Source organism: Desarmillaria tabescens (genome assembly GCF_030435595.1).
Source record: "Desarmillaria tabescens strain CCBAS 213 chromosome Unknown EV420scaffold_548, whole genome shotgun sequence".
NCBI classification, from domain to species: domain Eukaryota; kingdom Fungi; phylum Basidiomycota; class Agaricomycetes; order Agaricales; family Physalacriaceae; genus Desarmillaria; species Desarmillaria tabescens.
Genome location: NW_026848847.1, coordinates 2,174 through 13,649, shown reverse-complemented (window position 1 = coordinate 13,649; position 11,476 = coordinate 2,174). Strand labels below are relative to the sequence as shown.

General features: G+C 50.7%; 1 protein-coding gene across 1 annotated transcript; it reads right to left on the bottom strand.

Moving 5' to 3' along the window:
- Nucleotides 1–243: 243 nt before the first annotated feature.
- EV420DRAFT_1657553 (uncharacterized protein) lies at nucleotides 244–1,358 on the bottom strand (the record flags this gene model as incomplete). The annotated part of the gene is made up of 5 exons (XM_060478868.1): nucleotides 244–634; nucleotides 692–933; nucleotides 991–1,159; nucleotides 1,208–1,245; nucleotides 1,293–1,358. The coding sequence occupies 5 exons, from the start codon at nucleotides 1,356–1,358 to the stop codon at nucleotides 244–246; spliced, it is 906 nt and encodes a 301-aa protein (XP_060321278.1).
- Between the last annotated feature and the right edge of the window lie 10,118 nt (nucleotides 1,359–11,476).

The following is an 11,476-nucleotide window of genomic DNA, read 5'->3' as shown; positions in this document are numbered from 1 at the left end:
TGGCGGCAGCGTGAAGACGAGGAGGGGAAGGAAGTAGAGAACAGGGCTTGCTTCCTTGCTGGAATCCCTGCTAGTTACATAGATTTGGAAAGATGCTTGCCGTGACCGGCGTAGGGAGGCTGAAACCATGCAGCATGACAGGCGTCGACGGCCACGTCGAGAGGAAGGTATCCCGTAGAACAGGATTTACCTGTCGTGGGAGCCTCGTGGTCGATGGGACACTTTGAGTGCGGGAAAGCGCTGTCATGGGTGGAGAAGTCCGCAAAGCAAGGAGTGCTGAGACGTGGCAGCAGCGGCGGGACAGCAACGATGACGAAGACCATTGATACGGTCCTCGTAGCTCTTCTGGAATATTGGCTCTTCGAAAATAGAGTTGCCATGGCACTTGAACGCCGGGAGAAAGTCGTCGTCGGTGTAGAAGGGGGGGTGGGGTAGGTGAGCGGGCTTCAGACGACGAAGAGGAGAACCGTAACCACGGTCCCCGTAGTGGCCCTTGGTGGTAATACTGCTGTTCCACTCATCGTCGCTGCGCTTGAGGCCGGAAAAGGGTCGTAGTCGCCGTGAGAAGCGAGGAAGGGAGTAATACCGTGAAAAAGTCGTCGGCGGCATCAAGACGACGTCGACGACAACCAATCTAAGTATAAATTTCATAGCCTAGATAATAGTCGTGGAGAGACGTCATTCCCTGGACACTTGAAGCTCCAGAGAAGTCGCCGTCGCCGTTAGAGGCAAGGAGGATGTTACTGGGGGAGACGGCGGCGACACTGCGACGACGATGGGCTTATCGACAGTCTGCGGCGCAGCCGCTGCACCTCCGAAAGGTTTTGACATCGTCACCGCTGTGCCGGACGCGCTGCAGAAGTCGTGGTGGGTGAAACTGGGGAAAGTGAGGGAATCAGCGGTAGCGGCCAGCAAAGGACATAGACGGGGACTCTAAAACCGGTCCTCGCCGTGTCTTCCAGTGGTCCTGCTGCAGTATATACTGCAGACGTGGTACTGGGAGTTGAGGAGAAAAGTCGTCGCTGACTTTGAAGTGGGGTGCAGTGCCGGGGGAGTCGTCCTGAATTCGCGGGGGAACGGCGAGCCTGGTGGGCATGGGGGAGGGTCGACGACATCCATAGGAGGTTCCTTCCTTGCTGTAAATGAGCTTGTGAAGATCCTATGAAAATCCGTCAGCTGTAGCAATAAAAAAGAGATGTGCACGCACCAAAAATCCCAATCAACACCCACGTCGATTTCGTACTCCTGCAGCCTCACGGGCATCAAAAAACACATGCCAGGTCTAACCTGACATGCTCCCAATCTTGCAGTGAGCTCGCCTCGTCGCCAGAGAGCGAGGCGACGCGACGGAGGGTCATGGTAAGTGGCAAGTGGCAATCTTCCCGGACCTGCCAAATTGGGCGTCATACCCACGTGGCTGTTTGCCGTTTTTCTGCCGGTGATCTCGCGATGCAAGATCATGATGCGACGGCTCCCTCCCGGTGAGCAGCAAAGCACATGGCTCAGCGGAGATGTGGTCACGGTCCTGCACCCACGATAGGAGGGTGAACCTCCTTGAATAAGACGACGAGGGACTTGGCAATGGTCTACAACACTGCCATTGTTCCTCAAGAGGGTGGTGAAATCGTCTCCGGAGAACCGAACGCCCTGCAGACATGGCCCGTCGTTGTTTCGCGTTACTGGGGGAAGACGGAGAATCGACGACGGCGGCGAGTGAAGGACAAACGTGGGGACTGTAAAAATGGACCATGACGTGTCTTCCAGTCCTCCTGCTGCAATGTAAACCACAGCCGCGGTGCTAGGAATGCAGGAAAACAATCGTCGTTGGATTCTCAATCTGGAGTGCCACGAGAGGCGTTGAGTCGTCGAGGGGTAACGGCGAGCCTTGTAACAATTGGGGAGTATCTGCAACGTTGCTGGGAGGTTCCTACTTCACTGGGAATGAGAATATAACGATCCTAAGAGAACTTGTCAGCCATAGTAGTAAAAAAGAGTGAATTCACACACCAAGACACCAAATCGACCCCCACGTCAATTTTGCAGTTCTACCGCCCCACAGGTACTGCCAAACCCATGCCAGGTACCACCTGACATCATCCCAAGGTCCTACTAGCTCGCCCGACCATCTCAGAGCGAGACGGCGGGAGCGAGGGCCATGGTTAGTGCGAAGTGGCAAATTACCTGGACCTGCCAATTTCAATTTGGGCACAGATCGCGTCACGTGGTACACTTTGCCGATCGTTGCCGGTGATTTCGTGATGTAACTGCAGTTATGCGTCTGCTCTCTCCTAGCCCGTTGAAATCTAGACGTTTGGAGAGACCGCGACAGCGGTGCTATACCACGCATGGGATGGGCCACCTCCTCGCACGGGGATGCCCGCATCACAGGTCATGGAGGTAGTGGTCTCGATGCGTGGTACAGTACCCAGACACGCAACGTCTACCTCCACCTGCATGCGTGCAAGCAAGAGTGGGATGCAGAGGTGTCATGCCGTGGTACTGTACCACCGTATGTGATCCATGAGTGACACGCTATCGATCTCACCAGCCGTTGGACGCTGCCCACCAGTACGGCGGTCTGGTACCCCACCCCCGTGAGTTCTGGGATGCGATCGCAGGTCAGTCTCACTCCTCTCACCCTCTCCTGGCCGTAGATTCTAACCCTATTCTAGGATTGCGGTCCTCTAATGATCGCCTGATGAGCAGAATCCGTACCGCCTAACCATTACCGGGTTTCTACAAAATAATGAGAATCGATCGAACTTTTTTTCGGCTGCCCAATATAGTAATTCCCCATCTTGGATTCCACCAAATGCATAAGCACTGCGAATTATACCTTCCTGACGTACAACTGGGCTATATTCCTCCGAATTATCCATCAAAGGCTCTGATATCACCACCCAGGCCTTTGGTTTGTGATCCTCGTGAATCCGCTAATCTGGTCTGTCAAATCCCAAATCAGCGGTATTTTCTTCATCACTGCAGGCTCCATTGCATGACTTGATGACACCAAAACATTGTGTACTGCTTCTGGAATCAATTCTAAACTGTTTATTCTATCATTACTGTTGCTCTTGGTGTTGAGTCGCTGTTGAAAGAAAACCGGTACCTATGAATTACTATATTGGGCAGCCGAAAAAAAGTTCGATTGATTCTCATTATTTTGTAGAAACCCGGTAAGTCAGTCCCCCCCATAATAAAGTAAAATATTGACATTGGTCACGAACACGAGATTGCTGAAACAAACATTTGCTCATTTCAAACACCGTCCTTGTATCCAAAAACGAGTAGGTAAAACTACACAATCCACTATGGTTAGAGATGTACAAGTGAGTATAAAAAATCCATGCACAAGTCCTGAAAAGAAAGACAAGAACTAGTCACCGCTCAGCGGACTCCTTTTCGACTAGGCAGCTCCAGGCGGAAGAGGCGAGGGCATGATAGCCCTAAAAGGATCCTCCTCGATGCTCGGCTCTCGAGAATGCCTACTCGCCTCACGTGGTGGTGGCCAGACCTCTTCACGGAACATGCTCCCCGAGTCACCACGGACAAGCGAAGCTGTCGAGTAATTCGAAGGTTCGGAAGGCGGAGGAGAGGGAGGCGGAACAGATCGAGGCACTGACACGGGCGCGTTCGGCAGATCCCGATACCTCGTTGTATCCTCAAACTCGTCGTCGAGCAGTCCAACGGCACCTGCGCCCTTGCCTTCCCGCCTGATGCGCTTGATAGTCTCCATGAACCCGATGCGCCGTTTCTGGGCGCGTTTGTAGATGAAGACGGCACCGAGAGCAAGAGCGGCGAGGACGACAGCGGCGGCGGTGACGCCAGCAATGAGGGCCGTGCGGTTGACGTTACTCGAGCCCGAATCGGAGGTGGCGAGCGACGTGGGCATGTTCGTGGTATACGTGGTGAGCTGGCCAGATATGGAGGTAACAATCGTGGTGAGAGAAGTCGTGCTTGAATCGGAGGAGGTCGTGGTGGTAGACGGCGAAGGGGTGGTGGTCTCTGTTTGGGAGGTGGTAGACGGCGCTGACGACGTGGTGGTGGTGGGTGGGAGTGATATCGTCGAGGTAATGGTGGCCACCGTGGACGTAGTAGACGGCGGTACGGAAGTCGTGGAGAACGTTGAGCTCGACGTCGACGTTGAAAAGGACGACTCGCTGCTGCTGCTAGTCGTTCTGGAAAAATGTCAGCTAAACTCGAAAGAAGATGCGTCAGCGACATACATGATTGCCGTCGATGACGTAGAGGAGATCGTCGAACTCTCCGACGTCAAGCTAGTCGACGAAGCACTCGTGCTTATGGATGTGCTCCCGCTTGTGTCGCTCGGTGGGGGTGTCGACGGCCCAGCACTTCCTCCTGAACCCGTGGCACTCGTATCAGGAAGAGCTGCTCCAGTACCATCCGTAGCCGAAACCTGTCCTGCGACTCCAGAATTTCCCTACATTTCATCAGCAAAAAATCTCCGTTGCATCTTTTCATCACGACGTACAGAGGTGGCTTGACCAGCGCTAGAGTCGCTAGCAGGGCCCTGACGAGGGCGCAGTTGGCGCTTAAGAGCCATTAATGTCGTATGGAATGATCGAGACGAGGCATGCACTAAGACAGAAAGGAGAAAAGGAGCGAAAGGAAGTGAAACAAGGAAAAGTTGAAGGCGTGCTGAGATCGAGTACTGCCACACGGCATTTGCCGAGACATACGTCATTCCGTAACCAGCCTTGCCTCGTGGGCCGTAACACACGAAGAGCGTTCAAAGCCAGAGTTGTCGTCACATCACCGTCGTATGCGCAATCGTCACTAGCTACGACATGAAGGACCAGGAGGAATAACCATAGATGGGATGGCTAGAGAACCAGAGGAACAGGCGTAAGAAAAGGTATGATACCATGCATCATAACCGCCGGATATTGTGCTTCATCTCTATCCTTACAATAATATGTTATAATATGTTCCACTACCTCTTCAAAAGAGAACGTACTTTGACGAAGAGCCTACTAATCCGATGATATATTCTTCTTTAACCAATCCTTCAAATCATCCATCTCCTGCATGTCCACAGAATGTCCCATTCCTTCGTAGACATAGTACGAAATTCCTCCAACTTCATCTGTACTATCCCTGAGCACGAATCCTGCGGCCTTCAGCGCATCCACGCACTTTCTGTTCGTTTGCAGGCCTATCACCTTGTCGTCCGTCCCATGCGCAATGAACATGGGTATATCCTTCGCATCTGGAGCTATGTTCTGCATATTATTAGCAGTGTACAAAAGCTCTCCGGTAGAAGACGCACTTCGATTAACTTCTCTGGAATCAGCATCCTTCCGCTGAGCATCACTACGCCAGAGAGTTTCAAGTCCCTCTTGGTGGCGCCGATAAAAAGTGACATATTCGCTCCTTGGCTGAACCCGCCTAGTACAACCCTCTTCTCTCCCCCTTCTTGTGCTTGACGAACAATGTTACACAGTGGTTCTACTGATTCCAAGATCCCCTCCTCGTCATCTGGACCCAACCTACTGTCGTACCTTTGAAAACACTCAACTTAGAGCTTAGGCGATTGGTTCATAAGCAAGCGCCTACCAAGCTGGTACTACTCGTCCACCGAGACGAGTACTCGGTCGGAGGGAGCTAGAAATACATTACTTCGGTATCACTGTATAACAAGAAAGCAGAAGGAAACGTACGCCTGAGGCATCAACCACTTGATGTGATCCAATCCCGGATCAGTGGCAAGGTCTTCCGCGATAGTTTTCATCTCGTTCGCATTGCTTCCCAATCCCTGAACGTCGCGTCACTTTCATGACTTGTTACGAAAATGAAGAAAAATAGTTCATACATGGATAAGAATCACGGTCGCGCTGTGATTGGACTTGGCTGGGATCGTAATGAACTCTGGGACTTGAGACATGTCTGAAAAGGGAAACTGATCAGCATAGGCCATCCGAATATGAAGCGGTAAGGACGTGCCAGTCAGAATAGAGAGCGAAGATCGTGGTTAATGAATAAGACGGATTAGATCACATGACGATCCCACAGCGGTATTTCTGTCGAGGTTGGAGGATCAACGTAACGCTCACACAGCATTCGAATCTAACCCGAAGTCGATATATTCTTTAGTACTTGTAAGCCCTCAATTATACAGCATAAATCATTCTAGCGCCTATATATAAATCCATGTTTTAGAGGAACTGAAGACTCGAATTTAAGCTTTGACCGTGATACATCCTTCAAGAAGCAAACGGAAAATCAATAGACGATCTCGCCAAGCATTACGGACTGCCCCTCAGTCAACGAACAGTACAATAAGAATGACCGACAATTTATCCGGTCAATCATCTGTCGGCAAAGAAAGTAGCATACATTTCCCACCTGCGACTCGGAGTCTCGAAAGTCGTAAGATTACAACATAAAAAGATACATGATTGATCTACAACAACAGTAGCGTCACCAGATAAACTCATTACTACAACCGTCAAGTTTAATCTTACAACTTTTCCGTTCCCTTTAGGCCCAAGTACGCGGCCTACGAAAAAAAAATTCAGTGCAAGCGCGTCACATAAATTGAAGGGGCTTACCCAAAGAAACTACCGTCCGACACGGTCAACAGCGGCGTACCAGCGTTATCTGCATTACTAAATGGCACCGTGTTTCCCCACCACTTCTGCACCGTCGTCGCGCCAATATCTCCATTCCTCGGATACTGCAAGCAGAAAAAGATAACGACGGCCGAGACCGCCACACCCGAATCCATGGCGGCTGAAAGGACGTAGTTGTACTTGGCCCACCAAGAAAAGTGGCGTCGGCGGATGACGTATTGGAAGATGAAGCCGACGATAGCCCAGGGCACGTAGTTGACGGCGCTAGCGGGAGGAATGGCGCCGGTTCCGCTGAAGATGACCGGGAAGCTAGGGAGAGGGTTAGATGTCTAGGAAAGTGGACGCGCAAAGGAAGAACGTACTTCACATAGCGGATGATACTGTTAGGCCACTTCCAGCTGATCAGGTAACTGATAACTGGGCATGCGAATCCGATGAGGAAGAAGAATACCAGCGCTAACAAGAAATTAAGCAACGCCGTCGGGATCTAAGCAATGCAACACACCGTAGTAGACCTGTCCCTGCGAGAACTGCCTCGCCGGCCCGATAACACCCCAGATAATACTAGCAGTCCCAAATACCTCCGTCGACGGACAGATAAAGCCATCTTTTTGAGCGGGATCGCACAAGTTCTCGATATTGGTGAACATCCACGCTTGGACGCCGAGCTGCGTCGTACCAGCAATGACGGTGGCAATAACCTGCGCCCAGAACATCGAGCGTGGGGGAATCTTCATGTAATGACCAAGCTTGAAGTCAGACGTGAACGTCAGAGCTATCGGTCGGTGGCTGTTAGTAGGCGGCCGATGGTCTAAAAGTTGCACGTACCTTGTGCCATGGTAATGTATCCCCACGTCTTGAACATCATCATTGCAACGGGGCGACCAGGGAGGGCGTATCCAATGATTAGCTCGGTAACGACATTCAACCCAACTTGCTGATTGGTGATAGCTTGGATCATTCCGATTGGAATGACGTAGACAAAAGAGATGACCAAAGCGAGAATAAAGAATTGTCTGCGCTATCCTCAGTATGAGGATGGAGCTAAACGAGGAAATGTGCATACACGGGGAATTTGGTATCCCAAACCTCAATAGAGATAACGCCAAATGCGAACATGGATACTAGAATACCCATCAACATGGCGATAACATCACGAGATGGAGAAAGAAGATTTACAGAATATGATAGCATACCACCACTCCGGCACCTGCGGATATTGTGACATGAGGCGTGCATGGATATCCGGTTGCTCGTGCATAGCTCGGCGTGCTTGTGTCCAGATTTGTTTTCGGAAGTACAAGCTAACCCACGCTAATCAGACTCGGCGTCAACAGCAGACCGACATTGAAAACGTACAAGGCATGTGTAATCGTGGCGGTGATACTCGCGAATGAGAGACCGTAGGAGATGGCGAACGTCGTCGAAATGTACAGAGGGCTGTACGCCCTGTACGCCTCCTCATTGAATGTGGCGTCTGGGTTCACAATCTTGGTAACGTCGTAAGTGCCGCCAAAATGATCATACGACCCTCGGGAAGAGATCCTGCCACAAGATCAGTTGGGGTAAAGTACTTCGAGACAGAATGAATACTCACGGCATGTACTTGCTGTCCCATGCGTTCGAGTACTAAACATATGGATCAGATCATGCACCAAAAAGGAAGAGAAGAATCCATACATAGAGCGCAGGAGTGAGGATCCCTAAGAATAGACATCATTAGGCCAACGGAAATAGAACGGGACGCAGGCGACACGCACAGAAAAATGCCACGAATCCGGCAAAGATGTTAGCTTCAGCCCACCAGGGCGTGGCAAGTGGAGACCCGATATATGCAATCTAAAAAGAACCGTGGTTGGAGCACATGCAAGAACATTACGAATCCGCAAGTACTGACCTGGGCCCAATCAAACGTGATGAGACTCATACCCATACCATGCACGTATCCAAACATCTGGTTCACTGGCACATTATCGGGAACGATCCAGCACACCCAGGAGAAGTAGCTGAGCGCTTGGAACAGATACCCAGGCAGAAAGTACCACGAGAAACCACCCAGGAAGGCGTAGAAGAAGAACCTCTCTCGGCTGATACCTCCGCGATTACCGATACCAGCGTAAGTCTGAGCATGCAAGGTGTTGAACAGCGCACAGGTGACCAAATTAGTCGGCCAAACTAAAACTAATTAGACGGGGTTCGAAGTTAAACTGAAAGATGCCGCATACTCATCGAAGGCGGTTGGACAAGGAAGCGACGGGCAATCCCCCCGATAGAGAAGCCGATAAGCTGGGTAGACATCACCACCATCCATTGATCTACACACGCAACGTTAGCGAATGTATAGCATGTAAATACACAATCTTACATCCAAAGTTGTACATCTGGTTATAATAAACCCTTTGAACAGCAACGATATCAGTGGCGTAGGCACTCCCATAGCCCACCGAAGCCATGATCGTAACCAACACCTGTCATTCCAGCATTAGCGAAGATTACCCAAATTGATCGCGAACGTACATGTTCTTTAATAGTGAACGGTCCGGGATTCAGCGACACACCAAGAACTTTCCAATTGGGTACGATCCTCGCCCAAGCCCTACCGATAGGGAAGACAAGCAACTGCGCAACGATACCAGTAACCGTGACGGAGGGATAACGGAAGAAAAAGAACTGGTTGAGACCCTGGATGTAAGAGCTGATTTAGAAAAGTCGAGCAGAAAGGAAGGGCCGTAGTAGAAGTACCGGAATGATGATGGCCCAGATCAATCCAAGCACCCACGACCGCAGCGTTGACGCAGGAATGGACGGGTCATCAGTGTTTGCCACCGCCGAACGGACTTCTGGGTACGGAGAGTCGTCCTCTGCACAACGTACATGGTAAGAGTGTTATCGACGAAGTAGGAGTTAGCTACTCACCCAACAGTCCGGCAATAGCGGCGTCCTTGTCGATATTGGGATCATCAAAGTCGGGGAGAGCGATAGCTTCGAGAGCCTCAATGTCAGATGCAACAGCTTTCTCCGCATCGCGGGACGACACGCTATCGTGCTTTTCAGCCATGATGGGGAGAGTAAGGATGCCTGGGAGAAGGCCGTTAGAATACAGACCATTTTTGTACCCAGATGGAAGAATAGGTCCATATGCTATTGAAACGATAAGGGAAACGGGCACACCGGATTCGGAATCGGTAACTCACGCCGAACGTTGACTGGACCTGGGTATTATCGTACCGACGCGAGCATATGGGCAGGAAGAAGTCCGCCATGTTGCTTCTCTCTAGCACGTGCCTGTAAATTTCCTTCCGCTTGGTTTCGGACGTTCCAAGCAGAGAGGTAGTGTGTTCTTCCTTCTTTATTGCGTGGCGAGGTGTTTTCTGCGGTAGAAACACATGTGAATGCGATCAAGGCGCATGGGAGAATGGAACGTACACATGATCGTGGATGCAATGGACCAGATAGCTTGCCCAAATGGTACTCTCCCGCCATATCTTTCCTTCTTCAGGACATGAGACCTGACGTGCCACATTAACCACGAGGTCAAGCAATTTTGACTGTCACCCACCAATATGTAATATACTTCACGGGTGATCAACCCTTCCATGTGCTGCTGTCATGTTTGAATACATACAGGACTAGCAGCGTTAAGATGTTCACGGCCACAAGTGCGAATGGCGATGGGAAATACGATTGTGGCGCGGCATTCCTCATAGATGACGCTTCCACGCCATGATAGATGCCAAGGCGCCGCCAAGGACTGTTCGGAATCCAGGTCAATTTTGATGTTGGGGGTGAGATGCTTGAGCAGTTGACAGGCTTCACTGGCGTAAACAGTCCAGAACGAACACGGAATGATATATCAATCAAACGATAAAGAGATCAAGAGGGAATAGGCAGGCCTATTCAGGTTCGAAGGTGAGCGACCAACTGGGCGTGTCGGATTTCGCAGGCGTTCTCTCAGCCAAGCCCAATCTCGTTTTCGGAATATACTATACATGTCAACTCGTCCCGGGATAACAGCGCGAGATGGCCCGCTAACGGGGAAACGACCATGCGGTGCATATCTTGAATTTAGCGTGAGTACTAAAAATAGCACTCGGTATGTTAGGGGACCCACGGAAGATAAGAAGCCTGCGCCGTTCTGGATGGCTCGGGCTATTTGACATAGCGAAGGGTAGTCCTCGAACATCATGCTATAATTAACAGTCTTTTACGACGCACGAGTAGCTAAGCCAGTGAGTGCACAAAGAAACGTCGGTATCACAACTCCGCGTCTTGTGTAGATAAGACACTCTAGTCCGCAAACAGAGTCCAGAGTATCTCCCACGACGCCTAATATTGAGCATGAGATTCCATGAGACACTCTTTCCGGACAAGGCGGACCAGGGTGGAGTTCGCCGTCCTAGTGAGCGCGAGTTAGGGCCAGAACAATGCTAGAGCATAAATCACCTACTAAGAATAAACCAAACTCCTGCAGAGACTAAAAATAACAGGCAAAGACAGTCGGTCAGAGATAAATGACAAAGCTGAATAAGAAGTGCATACATGCTCCGAAATTAACCCTATATTCTCACGTAGTGGAGCCTACAGGATCCAGGGACTGGGGCAAAGTTGGCGAGGAACACGGTGCGAATGATATAGAACGTACCTGTCCATAAAACAAGCGATAACAGTACGACCGGCAAAACCATATGGAGTTGGGGAACTAAATCATGATGAATGTAAGTCAGTCCGCCATAACGGAGGAGAGGTAGATTAGAACGAGGCTTACATTGATATGACATTGAGACCGCCAACGAAGTATACGCCACCCCCAAGATCTATGATGTCAACCGCGAAGGCCGCGCCTTCTGACCAGTTCCTACGTTCTTCCTGATATCAAGGACAAT